Consider the following 23549-nt stretch of genomic DNA (forward strand, 5'->3'; position numbering starts at 1 on the left):
TAGAGGGAGGAGGTGGAGGGCAGGAAATATCTACTTTTATGCCCTTTCTGGAATGTCTGGGAAGTCCTGCTCCAGAGTGTTCCTCCACAGATACCCTGGAGGTGGAGGACAGACCAGGCTGGACGGAAGCAGCTGGACAGGCTGGGCAGTGCCCACAGCATCGCTCGCCCTGGCTTCTTACACATTCTTTCATGTGCGTCCTCTCCAGGGCGTCCCAGATCTGGTCTTCTGTGTACTGGCTGAAGGGATCCAAGTTTGATCTAGAAAGAAACACAGAGGAATGTGTCAGGGATCCCTCATGTACACGCCACACTGCGAAGGCTGTGGGGTCAAAGTCTAAACAAGCATGGGGGGGGGGGGGAGGCTTACACCCCCTCAGGTCACAGAGGGCTCCTCCCCTAAGCAGCCAGAGGTGGACGCTGATGCCTGCCCCAGGCAGGACGATCTCTGAGGACAGAATTTATTCTTTTTTGTTTTTTTAATACATTTTATTGATTTTTTACAGAGAGGAAGGGAGAGAGATAGAGAGTTAGAAACATCGATCAGCTGCCTCCTGCACACCTCCTCCTGGGGATGTGCCCGCAACCCAGGTACATGCCCTTGACCGGAATCGAACCTGGGACCTTTCAGTCCGCAGGCCGACGCACTATCCACTGAGCCAAACCGGTTTCGGCCAGAATTTATTCTTTATAAAATGTTATTTTTACTTTTATAACAGTTACGTACAAAAATTAAGAAATATAGACATGCAAATCACAAAACACAAGCCAATACATGTTTTCATCGTCTCTAGTCAGATCCCTAGAAACAAAAGGTGTTAGCATTTTGGCATACATGCCAGGTTTTTTCCTAGCACATACATGTTAAAAATACATCTCCCTGCATACACAGGGAGACGCTCTCTTCCTTCCTATGCACCAGGGGGAGAGCAGGGACCTGACAGCTAGCTGACCCGGAAAACGAGCTGACCCAGCTGGAGGGCAGAGGGAATGAGAGAGAGGAAAGGGCAACCGAAGAGGAAGGACTTCATTTCCTCTGGTTGAGAAAACCAGCTTGAGGTCTATTCCTGTTTACTGTCCCCACAGTATCTGCCGCATGGAAATCACGGATATTAAAATAGGCCTAGGCATTGCTGGGAATGTTACAGACGGGACAAAAAGCTCTCTGTCATGGAGGACGAGGGTAGGGCAGTGGTGGGACAGAAATTTGGTGGAAATGGGATGTTACACTGATGTGGGGAGTCTTTTCTCAATCTCAACATGAAGTTTTGTAAGTCTGGCAAACGGAAAGGATTAAGGTACAATTTGCTTTGCTCCTAAATCTTGCTTGGCATATGGGAACATCTCTGGGAGGACCTCAGCTCTGTGCCATGTCTGTGCTCGCGTCTAGGGTCACTAACCCAGGTATGCGAATGCAAGCAGGCTCACATCACGGAGGAGCGCTACTGGAGCGGAGGAGATGGCAGACGCACACCGTGCCCGTGTCCTCTGGGCCGTTGCTGGGAGGCTCTGCCCAACCCTGCTCTCTGTGCCGCGGGCCCTCTGCACAGGTGCTCTCCCTCCGCTTGCAACATGCTCACCGTTCCTCACCCTTGTACTGGAGAGACGCTGGTAAAAGCTAGGACTCTGGAGCCAGACTGCCTGATTCCTATACAGTGCCTGTCAATGACAACTGTGTGCGCTTGGCCAAGTCAGCCCTAGCTACTCTACGTCCCAGTTCCTCAGGTGTAAGACAGGGTAAAGGACCACCTCCTCGAAAGGCTGTTGTGAGGACTGCGTGTGCACACGTTTCTTGTGTGTAGAGCACTTGTGGGAGGCCTGCGGAGGGCTGGCACTGAGTATGTGACAGCTATTATGACCGTGGTTTTACTTCTGGGCTATGATTCCTTCTTGTCCTTCAGGTCTCAGCTCAGATGCTGCCTTTAGGAAGTGTCTCCTGAGCCTTCACGCCTGGATGAGGTGTCTCTATGCATCACCCTGTCCCTTTGTCTCTCTGCCCACCGGTGGCACAGGATCCCTGTCTGGATCTTGCTCACTGCTGTATCCCATGTACACCATCTATTTTCTGTATAAATAAAAAAGTTTATCCCTATCATTATCTGACTCCTAATAAGAGGTATTAATATGTCACTACTTTAAAAAAAAAACACTATATTTTTATTGATCTCAGAGAGGAAGGGAGAGGGAGAGATAAAAACATCACCGATGAGAATCTTTGATTGGCTGCCTCCTGCACACCCCCCACTGGGGATTGAGCCCACAACCTGGACATGTGCCCTGACCAGGTATTGAACCTCCTGGTTCATAGGTTGATGCTCTAGCCCCACGGAGCCAGGCTGTCACAACTTTTAAGTACTTTCAGTAATAACAGAGGCAAAGAGCAGTTCGGGGAGGGGGAGTGTGTACACACAGAGAATCCGAACAGACTGGGGTCAACCCCTGCTCTGCCTCCTACCACCTGCGTGACTTTGGACAAATTACTCCTCGGTTTGCTCTTCTGTGTAACAGGGACATAGCGAAATGGCTTGGTAGGTTTAGAGTATGTGTACAGTGCCTAGAACAGCGAGGATACTCCATAACTGGCAGCTGTTAAACTGCCAAGGTCCACGTGGACACATTAGATGCCTTGGTTCCAATATTGGTGGTTTCTAACCCATATAGTCAATGCAATTTCCAAGGGACACAATCATCCCAGGAACCTGGAACACCAGGACCAGAAATCGTTCTGACGAAGTCCTACCTGTAAACGGTCTGCATGGGGTAGACTGATCTCTACAGGGATGCCAGCTAGGAAGAGCCTTCCTAATTAAAGAAGGAGAGGCGGTTTGTTGATCATCTAAAACTGTGAAATTGCCTTTTTATAAGACAGTTCCACAGGGACTAAGACTGTCAAAAGGAAAAAAGAAAGACAAGAGCCACACTGGCCGGCCCCTCTAAGCATTCTTTATATGTTTTAACCGCACGTTGGCATCTCACGATGTTCTCACCCATAACGCTGGTTAATGGTGGTGGAGATACATCTCCAAATTCGGAGTCTCAGGAGGAAGCTGAGGAAACAGCTGATCATCCTTCCCTTGTTCTGCGAAACTCACTGCATAGGCTTTCTAATTTTCTGAGAAAAGCAAAAGAGCTCCAGAAGCTGAAATGTTGTTTGGGAATTAGAAGAAACCTGAGAGATTAGAGGAGGATCGAAGTTCTCGGTGTCTATCACTGATTTAAAAAGCAAAAAATTACAGCCTGGCCGGCACGGCTCAGTGTTGAGCATCGACCTATGAACCAGAAGGTCACGGTTCAATTCTCGGCCAGAGCACATGCCCTGGTTGCGGGCTCGGTCCCCAGTGTAGGGGTGCAGGAGGCGGCAGGTCAGTGATTCTCTCTCATCATTGATATTTCTCTCTCTCTCTCCCTTTCCCTTCCTCTTTGAAATCACTAAAAATATATCTAGAAAGGAAAAAAATAAAGGCAAAATTACAGATGGAAGAAATGAAACTTATGATTTCCCAAGTTTGCACAGCTGATGCCAGAAGCAGCACTCTGAGCTCAGTAACTAAACCCAGGGCATTAGCACACCAACTGCTGAGCTTGTTCATCAAGGAGCAACAAGTCTCGAGCTGATAACGAATGGCCCCGACTCCCGCAAAAGCTGTGCTTCCACGACGTTCTACAAACACCAGCTGCACACACCAGCAGGTCAGTTCTTTACCACAAATTCTAGAAGCCCCCGATTCCAGACCCATGTGAAGGGCTGTCAAATTCTCAAATGAACACAGGCTTCTTGGTGCCAGCATATTCAAGGGAAGTCTAAAGTTTAACAGGCCTTATATCCTAATGCTCTTTGAAATGATGATTAAAAAATTAAGAAAAGTATGGTTTTGTCCTGACCTAAAAATTATAAGGCCAATTTTATTCGCAAAGGTACTCCTGTAGTGTCTGAAACTAGAGAGGTCTATAGGAAGGAAGAGCAGGTTTGGCAATAACTCCCAATTTCTTAATTTTAGGTCTGCGTCTTCAATAAATTCTAATTCTCTTCGGACACTGCTTATTTGACCTTGTTATCTCAGCACCCAAAGGGAATGACTGGATCAACAGGTCCAGTCTGTACTGTCCAAATTCATCAGTGTTCTAGAGAAATGCCAAAATAAACGCACCCAGGAGTGTTGACCCTACATGAAAGTAGGTGAGAATTCAGTTTATCTACCAAACCTCCCTGAATGAGTGAGTTCAAATGCCATTCAGACAAGTGTGAACCCTGCCCTTGGTTATTCGAAATTAGATTAGTACCACTTTTTTTGTGGGGGGGGGGGGGGGAACTGCTCAAATTAAAGAGGAAATGGTAATATTACTTTCAGAGTAATTAAAAAAAAAGAAGTCCTGCCCTAGCTGGTTTGGCTCAGTGGATAGAGTGTTGGCCTGTGGACTGAAAGGTCCCTGGTTTGATTCCCGGTCAAGGGCACATGCCTGGGTTGTGGGCTCGATCCCCAGTAGGGGGCATGCAGGAGGTAGCCGATCAATGACTCTCTCATCATTGATGTTTCTATCTCTTTCTCCCTCTCCCTTCCTCTCTGTAACCAATAAAAATATATTATATAAAAAAATGAAGTCCTATCTGGGTTGCTTATATAGTTAAAATTGTTTTATTTAGAAAGAGAAGCAACATGAATAGGAATAGACACAAATAATGGAAACCCATTGTTTTTAGGAGGCAAAGCTTAAGGCTAAAGATAGGATAAATTAAATGGGATTCAATATACTAGTATTTCCTTCTTTCGATTTTAACAGGTCAAGAAGAATTTTATCTTTGGCATGTTGGCAGATTGCAAGAGAGAGAGGCATCATTCCAGAGCATTAAAGGTGGGAAAAATACTGGAAAAAAGAAAAACGTGAGTAGCAATAATCCATGGAATTACGATTTAGAGTGCACCGAGGAGAAGAGCGCGTGAAGGATGGAGGGAGATGGTGGCGAGGGTGGCAATGGCTCTACCGTTTATTGAATGTCCACCATTTGCTAGGCTCTGTGCTTGTATAATTTGTATGAATTGATTCACTCTCGACAATAACAGGTCTTTTTTTTTTTTTTTTTTTTTTTTTTTTTTTTACCATTAAAGGAAATTTATTAGCTCGTATAATTCAGAAGCAGAGACTAGATACTATGTATTCGACAATAACAGGTCTTAATAACATCCCCATTTCACGGATGAGGAAACAAGTTTAGGAGTGTCAAGTAGCTTGTCCGAAGTGGCAGAGAAAGAAAGACCTGAGCCCCAATCCCTCTGACTTCCCCACCAGCATGCGACAGGCCCCCGATCCCTGTTGTGTTACTGAGGTGCCCTTCGCAGTGGAAAAAGCACTAGACTGGGAGGTCACTAGATCCTGGTCCCAGATGGAGGCTCTAACATGCCCTCCTGGCCTTGAAATGAGGCACAAACACACGGGCGCTCAGGTCCTCACCTGACAGTGCCACTGAACAGCACTGGCTCTTGAGGAATGATGGAGAGTTTGCTTCGGAGGTCAGCAAGGCCAATGTCACTGATTCTCACTCCGTCAATCTTGATGCAGCCTCCAGACAACTCCACCAGGCGGAAGAGGGCCATGCCCAGGGAGGACTTCCCTGATGAGTGAGACGTGCAGAAGAGTAGCCCATTAGCAACTTACGAAACCGGTTTATTCTCAGGGCAAAATCATCTACTTTTCCGTTTCTATGCAGTCATCATTGCAACTGAGTAACTCAAGAAATTATAAAATGATAGCCAGAAACAGAGACACACACACATACACACCACCACCACCACCAAACAGAAAACCCGATGAATTTTCCTGAACTACTAAGCATATACATTTAAATCACACAGCTCAGTCCGAGAAGGAGTGGGCAGGACCAATACACTCCCATGAGAGTAAAATGGGAAAATGCCTCCTTTTCACCTCAGGAACAGGTGCACAGTGTTTAATGCTTCTCAGCAAAATGAGGAGAACAGAGGTCTCCTGGCAAAGAGCGAGGGCAAACCGGAGGACAAGATGCCCTCTCTCTTTTGTTCCTTTGACGTAGCTGAGAGAGAAAAGACAAGGCCTTCCATCGCTGTAGCAACAGCTGGGGGATGGAAGAAGCTGGGTAAACACACATGGGAAGGAGGCTTTGGACTGAGCCAATGAGCGGCTGGAGGTGACTCTGCCCAGACAGGGAACTGTGGCAGAAAAGCAGGTTTGGGAGCTAAAACAATGAGTTCAGTGTCATGGTGATAAGCAGAACAGCTGTTCTTACTTGAATCTTCATGTTAAGTTATATAAGTAATTCAAGATCACATCCATCTCTCATAATGACTACTGTTATTTATGACACATTTCCTTTTAGTCTTTTTCTCAGAGTTAGAGCATACTAGAGACATGATGTTGTAATAGCTTTTCCCATTGAACATAACATAACAAGCACTCAACCATATTATTAACTTGTCAAGATAAAAGTTTGGTGGCTGCAATACAGCCCATCCTGTGGATGCACTCTAACTCATCTAGCCCTCTAATGTTGGATGTGTAGTTTATTTAAAACGTATTATTATAATGTTACTAGACGCCTGGTGCACGAATTCGTGCATGGGTGGGATTTGGCCGGCCACCCTGATCTGGGCCAATTGGGCCAGGCTGGCCAGGGGAAGGGGCCACGGGTGGTTGGACAGCTGGCCCCGCCCCCTGGTCAAACGCCCGGTCAAGGGGAAATTTGCATATTAGCCTTTTATTATATAGGATGGCATGTGTCAGAGCTCAAACTTTGCTCCTACCTCAGATGACTTCCTTGGGATAGATTCTCAGAATTGAAACTACTCTGTCAAAACATATAAACATTAAAAAGCTCTATCCAATGTCCCCTGCACCCCTGAAGTAGCCTGACACAGCGCTATCTATTTTCTTGCAGCTCAGGCCCATGGTTTAGATTGAGAACTACAGGATTTCAGCTGTTAGACCACACTTCCTTGGCTGCAAGATGCCCACCCTCTTCCTGTCTCCACGCTCTGGAAGACCTCTCACGAGAGCCTTAAGACTTCATCTACTCAGTGGTCACTGAGGGTATAACTATCCTGCCTTGGCCGAGTCTTCAGCCATATCCCTGCTGTCAATATTGTTCCCTAATGGGAACCTAGAGAAATGTCCCCCTGCCTAAGGTAGGACTCCTCCATTCCATCTACCAGAAATGAGTTGGGAACCTAAGCCCAAGTAGCAAGACAGATGTTAAGAAGGCCTTTTCCTCCTAAAAGTGACTGGCTGTATTCAGGATTGGGGGGGGCCTGGTGAGTGGACCCTTACCCAGGAAGTGGGGGGTGGGGGGGGCTCTCCCTCAGTGCCAAGGGAGCAGTTTAAGATCCACGCTTAGAAAGGAATGGGGCTCAAATAATAGGTTATTTTGTTCCATCCTAATAAGCGATGCCTCGGTTTGGAGCACCTGGACTGGGAGGCTTTATAGTTCTCTGAATCTCTGACAGAATGTGCTGGTGAAAAGGGCAACAAGTGCTCACAACCACAGCAGGGCCAGGGTCCAGGGGCCTTGGAAGAAGCGAACTAGGATTAAGTCTAGACTTTGTAAGTCAGGCTATTTATGATTATTTTATTTTATTTTATTTTATTTTATTTTTAAAAAAATATATTTTATTGATTTTTTACAGAGAGGAAGGGAGAGGGATAGAGAGCTAGAAACATCGATCAGCTGCCTCCTGCACACCCCCCACTGGGTATGTGCCTGCAACCAAGGTACATGCCCTTGACCGGAATCGAACCTGGGACCCTTCAGTCCGCAGGGCGACGCTCTATCCACTGAGCCAAACCGGCTAGGGCATGATTATTTTATTTTTGTTTGTTTCTCTTCTGTCACTACTTATGGTTTACTCAAGTGTTGGTGAAATTTTCAGTCTGTCTTACTCGTGTGAAAGGGAAATCACAGAAGGGTCACCAGTCAGAGCTCTCAGGAGAGCAGGGCACCCCAGGGAGCCTGAGGGGGAGAGCAGAGCGAGAGCCGTGGGCAGCCGCCCTCCCTGCTGAGCATGCTCTTGCCAGTGCAAACCACCTTCCTGCTTTGACATGAAGTAATTCCTCAAACAGGGAGCAGGAAATGACTTTTTCTTTTCTTCTTGGCAGGTTCTTTCAAGTAAATTGGCCAGAAAAGATGCCAGGTGTTTTTTTTGTTTTGTTTTTTAAAGGTAAGGGAAAAAGCTAGAAGAACTTTGATGAAAAGGAACATGGAGCCCAGAAAGCTACTGAGAACTGCCTCAGAGAGACCCCTATACAAGGGTAAAAAGGGGAAAGGAGACAAGACACAATTCTGAAACGTTATTCAGGAGGGAAAGAAATAAATTACTGAAGTCTTGACCCTAGAAACCGAGGGTCAATGCACTTCTAAGCATGAGTGAAGTGAAACACCTACAGGGAAGGCCTATTTTCTAGTTATCTGCAACTGATGTCAGCACAAGAAACAAATTTCCGTCTTCAAAGGGACAGAGGGCCCCTGTTTAGAGCTGGATTGGCCTCTGATATAGAGGAGGCCACCCGGGCCATACATCACAGAGACCACGGACACCGGCCTTCACAGAAGGAAGGCGTCCACGGCAGGCTCTTCAGAACAGTAAGCCCTGGCAGCAACCTCGGTGCCCACGACTGGAGCTTATCCAATATAAATCGCGGCGACCCATAAAACCGGATTCCATATCATGCTGCACAGACATCACGCCAGGAGCAGTAACTGACATGAAAAATACTTGCTGCTTTTGAAAGCAGGGCATGAAACAGTGAGTGTAAAATGACCTCATTTTCATACACGCATTTGTTGATAGAAAACACCTGGAAGATATCCACTAAAATGTTAACAGTAATTATCTCCGCGCCGTGGAGGTATGGGTGCGTTTCGCCTTTTTAATTTGCCGTATGTTCCACAGTGAGAATGTGTACTTTTATGACTGGAAAAAACACAAGTGTTAGAAAAGCAGGGTTGAAAATAAGCCTAGAGAAGTGGTTTCAGTGAGACCTGACACACTAATCATGCATGTAATGGGGACCTGGTTTGAAGGGAGGTGAGTGATAGTCAATAAGCAACAAGCATGGGCAACAAACTTAACCCCGATAGGGTCCTTACCCGACCCCGTCCGCCCCACAATGCCAATCTTCTCCTTGGGTTTGATGGTGAAGGACACTTTCTTCAGGACCAGAGGCAGATTTTCTTGGTACCTCATCTCCGCGTTCTCAAAGGTCACCTCTCCTTCCTGGGGCCAGTCAGGGGGGGGAGCCTTGTTCTTAATTCTGGCAGGTGCTTCCAAAGAGAGAGTCTGGGGAGACAGAGGTGGCCAGGTCAGACGGGCCCAGAATCCGGGCGCTTTGTCACAGAGAAGTTAAACCAAGACAACCATAGCCCCCACACAGGAGCAGTGGGAGCCCTGGCCCCTTGCTGTGAAAGATCCCTTGGCAGTAAATGCTTAGATAGGGACAGAGCACCAGGGCTACTCATTCTGCAGTGGCTACTACTACGCAGCAGCTGAGCAGGGCAGTGACTTTCAAACTGCCTCCTGTTTTAAGGAATTCTTCCACAAAACTGCCTTGGAGGCCAAGGGTGGGGCCATGAGCCCTTCTGTTCCTCTTCAACCCTGCAGTTTTTATTGGAATTGTTTGAAAATATTACACTCAAAACAGGACTCTGCCATTTGGAAACCACTGGCTTAAACACAAAGAAAGGTAACATTTATTGAACATGTAATCAGCCCTGGCTGGTGCTGCTCAGTGGTTGGAGCGTCGGCCCATGCACCAAAGGGTCTCAGGTTTGATTCCTGGTCAAGAGATGTACCTGGATTTCAAGTTTGATCCTCGACCCTGGTCAGGGCGTGTGTAGGAGGCAACCAATAGGTGTGTCTCTTACATCGATGTCTCTCTCTCTCTCTCATTCTCTCTCCTTCCCTGTCTTCCACTACCTGTACATATAAAAGACTAAGTGACCGACTGTACGTCTGCCCAACCGTCCGGTACATATGACATATACAGCTCTCGCTGGTGCCAATCGCTCGCGTGAGCTTTGATCTGTCATCGATCATGAATTTGATTGTTTTTGTTGACATTCTGAAGCTGAAAGAAAGTGGTGTCGTCGACAGAATATGTCTGAAGGCCAACTATTGGCACAACGTACCTCTGACACTTCTATTACAGAGAAAGGGCGATATTAAAATATTTATTTTAATTAATTTCCTTTCAATGTGCACAAATTTGTGCACCGGGCCACGAATCTCTAAAATAAATGGAAAAAGTAACCATGGGTGAGGATTAACAAAAAATAATAATAATCCTGGACATGTAATCAGGTCCTGGCATTCTGACATATCTCAGTCAACCCAGGAGAAGCAGACTCTAGTCCCACTCCCGCCACGAACAGCCGTGTGACGGGACACATCACTTCTTCACTCTGGGTCTTAGTTTCTCATTTGCAAATTGTGGGGACTGGATCAGATAATCTCGGAAATCCATTCCAGCTTTAAAATTCTGTGTTGTAATTACAGCTTGTAATTTTTGTTATCAATAGTCAAACCTTGCAATGTTTTAAAACTTTCTAGCGACTAGTCATGGGGCTTACAGACTTACAGGGAAGTAAGGGCCAAAGACTACTGCTCTGGGGGGTGAAGACTGAAGTTGAACGCTCCAAGCTGGAAGGGTCCGTGTTGGGACAGGCATCCAGGTTGAGGACTGGAAGCCAGTCCTCAGAAATATGACTGGTCTGTGCAGGATTTACGCCGTACCACTGCCAGTCCCCAACCTGGGGCTGACTACCCACCCCCAGCTCTCCAGCCAGAGACTCTCACCAACAGCGAGTAAAGCAAACCCTACATATTTGTATATGCAACCATGTACCATCCACAGACCAGAGCACTGGGCAAAGAGGCCAGTGGGTAAACCTAAGGAACAGCCATTAGCAGACATACCAGACTGCTTTGTGCCATTCTCTCCCAGAATCATCATTCGTAAGTCTGAGAAATACCCTATGACTCATGAGGTCCATTGTCAAAACAAGCCAGTAAAGCATGTCTCTGCGAGAAAATGCAGTTTACATAACACACTAGTTCGCAACTGAATGGCAAGTTTTTCAACATTATGCTTGTTTTATTTATTTATTCAACACTATGCTTGTAAGTCATTATTTGGAACTTGGAATGTATTCTTCCCATGTAAACAATGATATAAATGCTGACAAAGCCCTGGCCTGTTTGGCTCGGTGGATAGAGCACCAGCCTGTGGACTGAAGGTTCCTGGGTTCGATTCCAGTCAAGTGCACATGCCTGGGTTGCAGGCTTGATCCCCAGTAGGGGGCATGCAGGAGGCAGCCGATCAGTGATTCTCTCTCATCACTGATGTTTCTATCTCTCCCTCTCCCTTCCTCTCTGAAATCAATAAAAATATATTTAAAATAAAAATAAGTGCTGACAAAGTCTCTGGCAGTTCACAAGATCAGAACTCTCGAGAACGGAGTTAAATTTGAGAATCCTAACCACTCATGGCTCTGCTTCTCTCTACAGAAAATTGCTTTCAGAGCTCCAACTAGGCGCTGCCCCATGGCAAGACTGCAGGGTTCCTAAGGGAATGTGGGAAGAGCTAGGTAGTCTCAGTATTGACTACATTAACTGGGTTTTAAACAATGGCTGCAATTTATTTTTTAATATATTTTTATTGACTTCAAAGAGGAAGGGAGAGATAGAAACATCAATGATGAGAAAGAATCATTGATAGGCTGCCTCTTGCACGCCCCCCACTGGGGATCAAGCCCATAACCCCATGATGTGCCCTTGATCAGAATTGAACCCGGGACCCTTCAGTCCGCAGGCTGACGCTCTATCCACTGAGCCAAACCAGCTAGGGCGATGGCTGCAATTTAGAATTAGTTACGGAGCTTTTAAAACTGCAGAAGCCAGGGACCCACCCAAAACCTACTGCACCAAGATCATCTCCAGAGAGCGGCCCACATTTGTCTTTGCCTAAAGCACCACGGGGGTCCTGATGCCCTCCCGGTGAAGAACAAGTGAACCTCCCAGTGAAGAACAAGTGAACCAGACGAAGATGGTCTGCCTAGCTTGTGTGGTTCAGTGGTTGGGCGTTGATCTATGAACCAGGAGGTCACGGTTTGATCCCTGGTCAGGGCATAGGCCCGGGTTGTGGGTTCCATCCCCAGTAGGGGGCGTGCAGGAGGCAGCCAATCAATGATTCGCTCTCATTGTTAATATTTCTCTCTTTCCTTTCCTCTCTCCGAAATCAATAAAAACATTTTTTTAAAAAAGAAAGAAAACAATACATAGTTTTATACGGTGCAAGAAAAATGCTACATCAGCCAGCCTAACTGAACTAACGAAGTTTGAAACATTTTGGAAATGAGCTGATGAACGTAAGTTCTCAATCAGATGATTCACACATAGATTTAGAAACTCTTATGCTAAGTCCTTCTCCACTCCACGCCTGCTGGAGAGACCACTGGTCCTCTCCTGAGGGCCGAGAAGGCCGAGAAGACGTGCCGCCTCCTTGCACATCCACCGCGGCAGGAAAAGGGTGAGGGCGCAGTCTGACCTTGATGTAGTGGTGGATCCTCTCCACTGAGGTGAAGCGAGCTTCGGTTTCAGTGGCCAGCCTGACGGTGAACTGGAACAGCCCCGTTAACTGATGGTGAGAAGCAGAGATGCGAGAGAGTTCATTATCGATGTCTGCGCTGAAAGCCTCCTTCATCGAGGGGACCACAGCTCAATCATAAGAACTGGGCACATACAGCAGCTGGTTTTAGGAACAGAGTCATTCTCTACACATTTAAGACAATGCCCATTACACCCCACCCCCAGTCATCTGTAATTCTCTGTGAGCGCAGGTGGCATCGTGGTACTGCTGGCACTAACTTTCCTGCATCCAACGGCTTTCCACCCATCTTTGCATGTCCAGTAACACGTATCTGAAGCTGCATCCTTATACCTGCACCTGCTGTGGCAGTCACAGCGAACGGAGGCACGTATCAACCTGTGCGCAGCCAGTGGGCAGGCGTCCAGGAAAGCCAACAAAGGGGAAGAAGGCTGAGCAGAAAGTGCTGGCAGAGCCCCTGTGCACTTCAGACGGAGGATTCTACTACTGCCCATCCAATGATCAGGGAAGGCTGCAGAGCGTGGACAGCGTTGGGGGATCTGTGCAGATACAGGTACATATCTCTTCTCGGGATTCTTTGGCTACTTTTTAATTTATCTTTCCAATATGGAAAAATGTCAAACATGTACAAGAGGAGAGGGGTCATTATAATAAACTCCCATGTACCAAACATCTGTCTTAAAAAACTGTCAACTCACAGATAATATTGTTTCCTTTATATCACCTCATCCTTCTATATTATTTGGAAGCAAATCCAAGCTATTCTATTATTTCATCCATAAATATTCCAGCTTGTATCTCTCTAAAATATAAAATCTTTAAAAGCACAATACCACTATTCAATACCATGATGACATCTAAAAAATTAATAATAATTCCTTAACATCTTCAAAAACCTAGTCAGAGCTCAAGTTCCCAATTGTTTTTTGAGCTAAAAACCATAGCCGAGGCCGGTTTGGCTCAGTGGATAGAGCGTCGGCCTGCGGACTGAGAGGTCCCGGGTTCGATTCCGGTCGGGGCATGTACCTGGGTTGCGGGCATGTCCCCAGTGGGAGATGTGCAGGAGGCAGCTGATTGATGATTCTCTCTCATCGATGTTTCTAACTCTCTATCTCTCTCCCTTTCTCTCTGTAAAAAATCAATAAAATATATTTAAAAAAAAAACACAAAAAAACCCCCCATAAACCATTTCTAAAGACCAGAAAGCTTTCCAAATGTAACAGTGTTGGGGGAAAATACACATAAGAAGCAAATAGAGTATTTCTTTGAAGACTATGAAAAGGCCAGAGATGATTGGATAGTGAATTCAGAAACCTACCATTAAAAAACTATTTTCAAAAGCACCTTTATGAAGAAAATAGCACCTATTTCTTAAACATATGCAACAGCCTTAAATCCCTTTATTCCTACACTAGTGGCCCAGTGCACGAAATTCGTGCACAGGGGTGAGGGGGTGGGGGTGGGTGGGTGTCCCTCAGCCCAGCCTGCACCCTCTCACAATCTGGGACCGCTGGCTCCTAACCGCTCGCCTGCCTGCCTGCCTGCCTGCCTGATTGCCCCTAACCGCTTCTGCCTGCCAGCCTGATTGCCCCTAACTGCTTCCCTACTGGCTTGATCGCCCCTAACCACCTCTGCCTTGGCCCCACAACCGGGACCCAGGATTCCCTCCTCCAGCCGACTGCAGGCACTCGGGACCTGGTCTTCCCTCCCTCTAGCCAGCCACAGGCACCGGGACCCAGGCTGGCTTCGCCCAGGCTAGCTGCAGCTGCAGGGGACGGTGGGCAGGTGGCTTCACCCAGGCCACAGGCCCTGGTGCCCAGGACTGCGGGGTGGGCGGCTTCTCTGTCTCCTGGGCCACAGCCAGCTGCAGGCGCTGGTGCCCAGGACTGCCAGCAGGCAGCTTTGCCTGGGCCTGGCTTTGTCAGGAAGGATGTGCAGATGGTCGTCCGGAAGATGTCTGGTCTAATTAGCATATTACCCTTTTATTAGTATAGATACCACCTCTCCCGCCCCAGATGGTTACTGTAAAGCAGCCTGCAAAGCACTCTGGGAGTCAGAGGTGAAACAGTGACTTCGGGTAGAGGCCCCTACATGCTTCTCCTAGGCCAATATAGGAAGGACTCAAAGGAGCGAAGGTGATGCCCCATCCCAGAGACTGACCTGGACAGCGTAAGAGATGGCGAGACCAGCGTAGGCAGGGGAAATACGTCCGTGCATGAGAACGACCATCAGCCCAGTGGTGGTGATCAGGGCGATGCTGATCAGGTCGAGCCGCACAGCCAGCCACCTCATTGCGCATGTGAATAGGAAGAAAGGACTTTGGTTGTGGTCCAGCAGCTCCTGGTACCTGTGAGGAAGGCAGAACAGCTAATAGGCAAATAAGGTACCAGGTGACCCAGGTCATGGATGATGTCAAAGCTCTGGGGGCTAATACTTCAGTATTTTCTGTTTGTAATGAAGAGAATGATATAGAAAGTTAAAGAGTACGGAGTACTCCAGGCTCCACAGATAGAAGGACATGGGGTTTTCTAGTTTTACCCTTTCAAAGAAACATACTGAAGGTGTTAGGGGAAAATATCTACTTTAACAGCATAGGGGAAGCAGGGGGAAGGAGACCAAATAAAGAGGCTGTGCTAAACGTCAGAAAAAATGTTGTAGGTTAGGGGTCATTTTCTCAAAGAAAGAAAGGTTACAAGGCAAACTGCAGAAATGGCCCAAAGCCAGGAAAGGGAAAGCCTCAGACCGAACACAGTAAAGTGGAACTTGCTGCTGACACGCCATCGTTGGGCAGAATGGTACTGTTTCCCACGGCCAGGGAACAAAGAGCCAGGAGCTGAACCACAGCAAAAAAACACACAGACAACCTTTGCTAATGAAGGAGGGGAGACACCGCTGTCACGCGGGGTCCCAGAGAGCAGGGGGAACCCCATCTGGAGTCACAACCAGGATTCCAGAGCAGGAAGTCTTTCTAGCAAATGTGCTTTGCTTTTAAAAAATCACATTTCTTCCTTACAATAAGATATGTGCTCTCTAGAGAAAATTAGAAAACGCAATAAAGGGAAAAATGCAAAAGTCCATAATCTTACCAGTTAAAACCAGAGTTAATATCTGGCTGCATTTCCTTCCGGCATTTTTTCAATGCATTTACATGTACATGTATATATACACACACAGGCATAAACACACTTGTACATAGTATGTTTCCTTCTTTTTCACTGAAAGTTAAGGTTATTTTTCTACATTGCTTACCCTAATCTTTTTACTCTAGATTTTTTTTTTAATATATTTTATTGAGTTTTTACAGAGAGGAAAGGAGAGAGATAGAGAGCTAGAAACATCGATGAGAGAGAAACATCGACCAGCTGCCTCCTGCACACTCCCCACTGGGGATGTGCCCACAACCAAGGTACATGCCCTTGACCGGAATCGAACCTGGGACCTTTCAGTCCGCAGGCCGACGCTCTATCCACTGAGCCAAACCGGTTTCGGCTACTCTAGATTTTTAAAAAAAAAAAAATCAATTGCTTAATTGTTGAAATAGACGATATATGCATAGGACAGACTATTTAAAGGGTACACAAGTTTTACCATGAAAAGTCAGTTTTCTCCTGTCCATTCTCCAGCTACTCCATTCTCCTCTTCAGTGGCTATTAGTTTCTTGTGTATCCTTTCAGAGATATTCTAAATGTTATATATACAAACACACTTAAAAGGGAGAATAGCATACACACATCGGTGCCTTGCTCTTTCACTAATATATCTTGGAAATCATTCTAATTCAGTACCTTTAGAGCTGCTTCATGTTTTTTTGCTGTTGTTCATTTGTTTTGGGTTTTGTTTTATTAATTTTAGAGAGAGAGAGAGAGAGGAAGGGAAGGAGAGAGGGACGTCATTTTGTTGTTCCCCTTACTTACGGATTCATTGGTTGCTTCTTGTATATGCCCTGACCGGGGATCAAACCCACAACCTTGGCATTTTGGGATGATGCTCTAACTAACTGAGCTATGCGGCAGGGCTTGTCTCAGTTTTTGAAGGGCCACACAATATTCCACTCTAGGAGGATACTGTAGCTCTTTAACCAGTCCTCTGTTGAATGACTCTGTTAGTTCAGTGGTTCCCAGCCTTTTTTGGCCATGCCCCAACTAAGCATCTCTAAAATCCTGATGCCCCCCATATAATTCTTATTATTCAAAAAGTGAACTCCTATTCATGTGGAGGAAGCCTAAAAGGCCATTAACTTGGTCTAAACAAGTTTCAAAGAACACGGTATCCATGAAAGAGGAAAATAAAGGAATGAAAGGACAGTTGAAATACTGAGGGAGAAATCACTAAGAAACTGTTAAAAAAATAATAGTATGACGTGATATGAAAAAATAGCAAATAAAGTTTCAAAACATATAATAGATGACTGAAATGCATTAATATGTCAATATATATTTATATACTGTTTATGAGGCCCCTAGAATCATAAGGAATGCAAAAAATTCACTGTTAATAACTCATTCTCGAAATCCCCCCTTAATAATCAAATTGCCCCCTGTCGGGTGTGTGCTCCATGTTGGAAATCACTGAGTTAGTTCTAATCTCTTGTTAATACAAATCTCCACAATGATTAAGTACATAAAAATCTCATATAAACAATATTCAACCAATTAAAATGTCAGTCTAGTATCAATAACTGTCTTTTACAGTGCCAAAAAAACGACGAAACTCCACCCAATATGGTCATTCAGGACCAAAAGCCAACGGACTCCAAATCTGTGTTTTTGTCTTCTCGTTTGCTCAGAAGGGAGCTCCACCAAGCAAGTGAACTTTAATCAGAGACAATTAAATCACTGGTGATGAGCTATGTTATAATCCCCTATTCTTGACTCTGATTAAATTCAGGGATGCTGGCTATGCTTTGAGCCCTTTGGCCTCCCTCAGCGCTTACCTGTGCAGAAACTCCTGCCCCTTGTTGTAGGCATGGATGGTGGCAAGGCCCTGTATGCTGGATGTGATGTGGGAGAGGAAAGGTGACTGCGTGATATTGTCCAGACGCTTCAGCTCGCGAATCAGGACCCTGGAGAGAGAACGAGTTCTGGGTCAGAGGGTGGACAGCAACTCCGGCTCCACCCTCTGCCCTGGAAGACACGAACCCTTCCGCTTTACCTGGACACAATGTGCAGAACTGCAAAGAGAATGACAAGGGGCGCCACTGCCACCAGGAACCATGGGAAAACCCCTGCGATCATCCCAACACAGAAGAACACCAGGATGACATTTTGGATGAACATCTCAGCCTGGAAGGGCAGGCGCACATCGACTGGGGAAACCGTAAAGAAACAAGTGTCAGGCTGTGGGGATCCGCAAACAGGGAACACGGAACCCAAACTTAAAAGAAGAGACATTTTTATTGATTTCAGAGAGGAAGGTACAGGTAAAGAGAGAGAGAAACATTAACAATGACTTGTTGATCGGCTGCCTCCTGCACACCCCACACTGGGAATCAAGCCCGCAACCCAGGCATGTGCCCGGACCAGGAATCGAACCATGACCTCCTGGATCATAGGTCGAAGCTCAACCAGTTTGCCACGCAGGCCAGGCATTCCCCAAAATGTTATCTAATATCTGTGTGTTGCCTTTTAAACAGTCTGATAAAAGATAAATAAAAATCTAGAGACCTAATTGCTCTAATTTTTCTTGTCCCAAGAAAATATAAGTATTGTTTCCTCCCTGTGCCCTCATTTAAAAAAAAAAATTTTTATTGATTTCAGATAAGAAGGGAGAAGGAAAGAGAGATAGAAACATCATTAAGAGAGAATCATTGATTAGCTGCCTCCTGCACACCCCATACTGAGGATTGAGCCTACAACCTGGCCATGTGCCCTGACTGGGAATCCAACAGTGACATCCTGATTCATAGCTCGACACTCAACCACTGAGTCACGCCGGCCGGGCATATGCCCTCTTTTTATTTTTATTTATTTATTTTTAATATATTTTATTGATTTTTTACAGAGAGGAAGGGAAAGAGATAGAGAGCCAGAAACATTGATGAGAGAGAAACATCAATCAGCTTCCTCCTGCACACCTCCTACTGGGGATATGCCCGCAACCAAGGTACATGCCCCCGACTGGAATTCGAACCCGGGACCCTTCAGTCTGCAGGCCGACGCTCTATCCACTGAGCCAAACCGGCTAGGGCGATATGCCCTCTTTTTAATTCACTATGTTGCCCAACCTCTTTAAATACTTCCTCCTTTTACAAAGTAATATATGCTTGTTATAAAATATTTTGAAAATATGCAAAGAAAGATTACACATAATCTTCATTCTCACCAAAAACAATGAATTTGCTGTTAACAGTTAACAAAATAGATCCAGAGGCATAGAGGCATGGAACATACTGGCGAATCTCAGAGGGAAGGTGGGGTTGGGTGGGGAGAGATGAACCGGGGAAGTTATAGCCCATAGATGTAGACAACAGTGTGGTGAAGGCTTGGGATGGGTGAGTGGGGGGTGAGGGGGCCAATGGGGGGAAAAGGGGAACATCTGTAATACTTTCAACAATAAAGACAAATTTAAAAAAAAGAAAATTTTCATGATGAAAAGTCAAACATAACCAAAAGTCAAGAGTATAGAAACTCGAAAAGTTATCAACATTTTCTTCATCTCCTTTTTGACTATCTCCTCCCCCTACCTTTTTTTTTGGAGGGGAGAGGGATTGGAGTATTTTCATACAACTCTCAGATATACTGATGCCACTGATATTTTAAATTTCAGTCTTTTCTCCGTGTGTGTGTGTGAGTGTGTATGTGTGCGCGCGCACGTGTGTGTAACAGAAATGGGATCATGTTATGCATCAGTTCTGTGTATCAGTGATGGTCTTGAGCCCTTGCTACCTGTGGCCATGGCTTTACACTGCTTATCAGCACCTGTAATAAACTCCTCGATGGAAGCAACACAGTGCAGCAAAAACATTAGCTCTGGGTTAAAAAGATCTGGGCTCAATTCCCACTTTGCTCTCTGATAGCTGTGCAATCTTGGGCAAGTTATTTAACCTTTCTAGGCCCCAGCTTTCTCATGTATTCAATGGGTGAAACAATACCCACCTTGTAGGGCGGCCATGAGGACCAGGACAGGGCGTGTAGAACATTCAGCACCCAGGAAGCCCTCAATAAATGGCAGGTGGCATTACTAGTAGTCTGGGCTCTGGGCAGTATTTAAGTTCTGGTGCTGGCACAGCCCATGCAGCATCCAGAAAACCTGCCAGAGGCTGAAGGTGTCCAAAAAGCAACGGACTGCCCTCCAAATAAATGTTTTGGAATCTCAAATGACCCTCAAAGGTCCAAAGCCTTTATACTAACTCAAGCCTCTGAATTTGTTTCAGGTTAAAATAAGATCGAATGAAAACTTAGATGAAACGTGAAAAATAGGATGTGGCTTTTGTTTAAATACTAGAGGCCCGATACATGGATTCATGCACTGGTGGGGTCCTTCTGCCTGGCCTGTGGGGATCGGGCCGAAACCGGCTCTCTGACATTCCCCGAGGGGTCCCCGATTGCAAGAAGGTGGTTCTCGGGTGATGCACCTTGGAATCGGGCTTCCTCCTCTCTGGTTCCGGGTGCGTCACCCGAGAACCACAGCTACCAAATCACCACAGCTTGGCAGCTCCTGTGTTGAGCATCTGTCCCCGGTGGTCAGTATGAGTCATAGCTACCAGTCAGACAGTCAATCAGTCAGCCGGTTGGCTGGTCACTTAGGCTTTTATATATATATATATATAAGTTGCAACCTGAAGAAAATGCCAAAACTAAAATGTTCCTGGTACCAGCACAAGCAGCCACTGTGCTCTCAGAGTGTATGGCTGCACAGACCTGCATTATCGGGGAATGCCAACTAGAAGGCTGGAGAGCATCGAGAACCGTGGTGAGAAATACCTTCATCCATGTCTCTGGAAAACCTGTTGAGAATTCTCCCTGTGGGGGTGGTGTCAAAAAACTTCATAGGGCTTCGAAGGATCCTTCGGAAGAGCTCGTCATGGAGCCGGGAGGAGGCTCGCAGCGTGCCCTGCGGAGCAGAGTGCAAAGTGAGCAGGGCCCGAGGACCCGGCACTCAGGCAGGCTCAGTCCCTCCTCCACAGGCCGTCCACTCCCAAAACCAGAGAGGGGCACATGGCCACGGAGGGAGGAGGCGGCCAACGGGAAAAGGCTGGGGCTGATGGGATACAGGTCGTTCCGGTGGAGGCCACTGTGTCTCAGAGGAGCTCCCTCCTCAGGATGAACCTGGGACAGGCCGGGCGAGGCCTGACCAGTCAGCTGGGTGAGCAGGAGCAGAGGCCACCACTGCGTACCTTGACAAAGACCACTCCTCGAACAGCTTTCAGGATCAGCATGACGACCATGGAGAGGGCGTAAACGCTGGCATAGTACTGCATGTGAGGATTGTCCTTCATGCTGCTGCTCATGGAGGTCCTGTTCCCGTGGCTCACTGTGCTGTTCTGTTTGGAGGCAGGGCTCTGTGAGGCAAGGCTCCCAGGGATGTCCAGGAACCCTGCTTAGGGCCACTCTCAGCTCAGGGGAGCGCGCAGGATAAGGGCTCTGGGACCTGGTGTGGCAAACACAAGGAGGGCTTTGTCCCTCCTTCACTCTTTTCTAATGGACGAGGGCAGACAGCCCACAGGTGTGCTACGATAAGCTCTACCGCGTCTTGAGTGGGTCAGGGAGCAACTGTATTGTGAGGTTACATTAGGGACCCCTCTTTTTCATCCTGGATGACCCGTTCATTGTGTCTTTTAATCGAAAACTAGTTTCCTTAAGAATGGCCAGGGAATATGGAGAGATGGCCATGTTCTTAGACATGTAATTTTCCCATTAATGAGGAACCTTACCCCACTTCCTTCCTTGATCCAGTAACTCAACCACCAGTTGCTGAAGGCGGTACTGCCCACGTTCAATGTGAAGAGGGATATAATGAACAAGAAAGCCAAGGGGCCCCCGGCAGCCTGAATATAGACACCGTACACTGACCACGGCACGGAACCCTGCCCCTTCTCTTCCGCTTGCACCAGCTGCCCTAGGGGAGAAAACAGAAGCATGAACTCAGAAAGAAAAAGCTACTTTTCCAAAACGAAGGCACCTATATACAAGAGCAAAATCAAAGAGCCTATAGCTTCACGGGGCTCTACTCTAGTTCAGAATTACTTCCTCTTTATCAGAAGCATTTATTCATTAAGCACCTCCTATAAACAGGCCCAGGATGAGACCCTGGAATAGTCAAGACGAGTAAGACCAGGTTCCTGCCTTTGAGGGTCCTTCCACGGTCTGGTAGGACAGACAGGTAAATAAACACATAATGCTAATAAAATGTGTTAAATGCAATGCTAGAGCTACATGCAGGGCAGCATGGGACGCCCAGGAGGTATAGCTAACCGACTTGGGGAAGCTGTGCAGTGCTTAGCAGGGAGGTTTCAGGGAGGACTTGATGTGCAGTCCATGTAGCACCTTGAAGGTAAGCCAGAGTCGGCCAGTTGGGGGGACAGTGGGCAGAAGAGATACGTGAGCAGCAGCACAGAGGCGTGGAAACAGCAGGACAGGAAGTCAGACAACCACGCCAGCGCAGCCTGAGCAGCGTGTGTGCCGGTGGAGTGCCAAGGGACCAGGTGGATTAGGCAGGCTGTACTCTGTCGGAGGTACCCGAACATTACCCTTCAGACAAGAACTTCTCGAGAATGGGCTACAGGTGTGTGGAGATTTGACTCCCAGTCCTACTGGGCTAGAAGGGCCTGGGATGGCCAGTCTAGTCACCTCTGGCAGCGAGCAGCCTCTTCCATGCACCCCAGCGTCACATGCAAACAATGGCATTTTCTGTGTGTGCCATATCAGGGAAAAAGGCTGGAAAACACTGCTTTGACAATGGGAGGAGGCCACTGAAGACTCCATGCAGGAAGGTGAGTTGGTTGGCCTCCTGTTTTCAACTCTATTGCCCAGCTGCCTGCATGGAGGACAGACAGCGGTGTACCTAGGTACGAGATGATAAAGGCCAGAACCGGGTCGTGGCAAGAGGGATGGAGTCAGTAGGACGTGGTGACTATGTAGGGGCAGACAAGATTCAAAAGTAGCATCCAGGGGTTCCCTGGCAGGGTCAGGTGACTGATGCCCCACAGGACACCTCTTCCTCTTCATCACACACTTCGAATTGTGTGGAGCGAGCCACACAGGCCAGCAGCACTTTAACCCGTCTCCAGGTTGGCGGCTCTGCAGAGAACAAATGCTCCCGGAGGACACTCTGGCTTTCTGAACTGCCGCTGGCAGGACCTGACACATGTCTCAGCCGGCCGGGCTGTGTTTGTTTAGGGGTGTGAGTAAGCTACCTTAAATCACACCTGAATTCAAAATCGTTACCTGGTTTATTAAAAGAAAGAAGAGGCAGGGAGTGGTAAACCAGGACGGTCCACTCCTAACACCGAACACCTGCTGCAGTTTTAAGACCCAGGAAGTGAAAACAGGCAAACCCAGGATTCCAAACCTCAGGTGAGGACATGATGCAGCAGAAAAAGAGCTTTAAACCAGGACTGCGTTCTTCTTTTGGGGGGAGGGGGGAGGGGGGAGGGGGGACTGACTTGCAGCTTAAAATTCACCAAGGTGAAGACACCTGAAGTATTGTAAATTGCTTTTCTAACTCCCAAGATTTGTTTCAATTGGTAAGATAAAGGGTTGAAAGAACAGGACTCCGGACAAGGAAAGTCGGTGGAGAAACCCAGGGGGGGCTCGCCACAGTGCTGGGGCATCCCCAAGAAGCGCCCCATTCCCACAGGGAGACCGCAGGCGTCCCTGGAGGGCACCGATTTTTAAAAAGCACAGGTGAATCACGGAAGGACGGGTATAGCTTCCCCCTTTTTTCATACTCAGGATGATTCAGCTATAATTACCTGTACCTGAC

At 47.0% G+C, this 23549-nt stretch overlaps 1 protein-coding gene across 1 annotated transcript in view; it reads right to left on the minus strand.

The window, feature by feature from the left end:
• Positions 1–23549, minus strand: part of ABCC5 (ATP binding cassette subfamily C member 5) — an 84821-nt gene that overhangs the window by 5249 nt on the left and 56023 nt on the right. Inside the window, exons 18-27 of the mRNA XM_081086358.1 lie at positions 21499–21683; positions 20962–21108; positions 20549–20678; positions 17778–17931; positions 17560–17688; positions 14787–14973; positions 12567–12656; positions 9112–9301; positions 5448–5607; positions 182–260 (exon numbers count right to left, since the gene is read on the minus strand). Of these exons, the coding sequence (XP_080942484.1) occupies positions 182–260; positions 5448–5607; positions 9112–9301; positions 12567–12656; positions 14787–14973; positions 17560–17688; positions 17778–17931; positions 20549–20678; positions 20962–21108; positions 21499–21683 (1451 nt within the window). The remainder of the gene's footprint in view (positions 1–181; positions 261–5447; positions 5608–9111; positions 9302–12566; positions 12657–14786; positions 14974–17559; positions 17689–17777; positions 17932–20548; positions 20679–20961; positions 21109–21498; positions 21684–23549) is intronic.

Source organism: Myotis nattereri (assembly GCF_964212035.1).
Source record: "Myotis nattereri genome assembly, chromosome: 3".
In the NCBI taxonomy this organism is placed as follows: domain Eukaryota; kingdom Metazoa; phylum Chordata; class Mammalia; order Chiroptera; family Vespertilionidae; genus Myotis; species Myotis nattereri.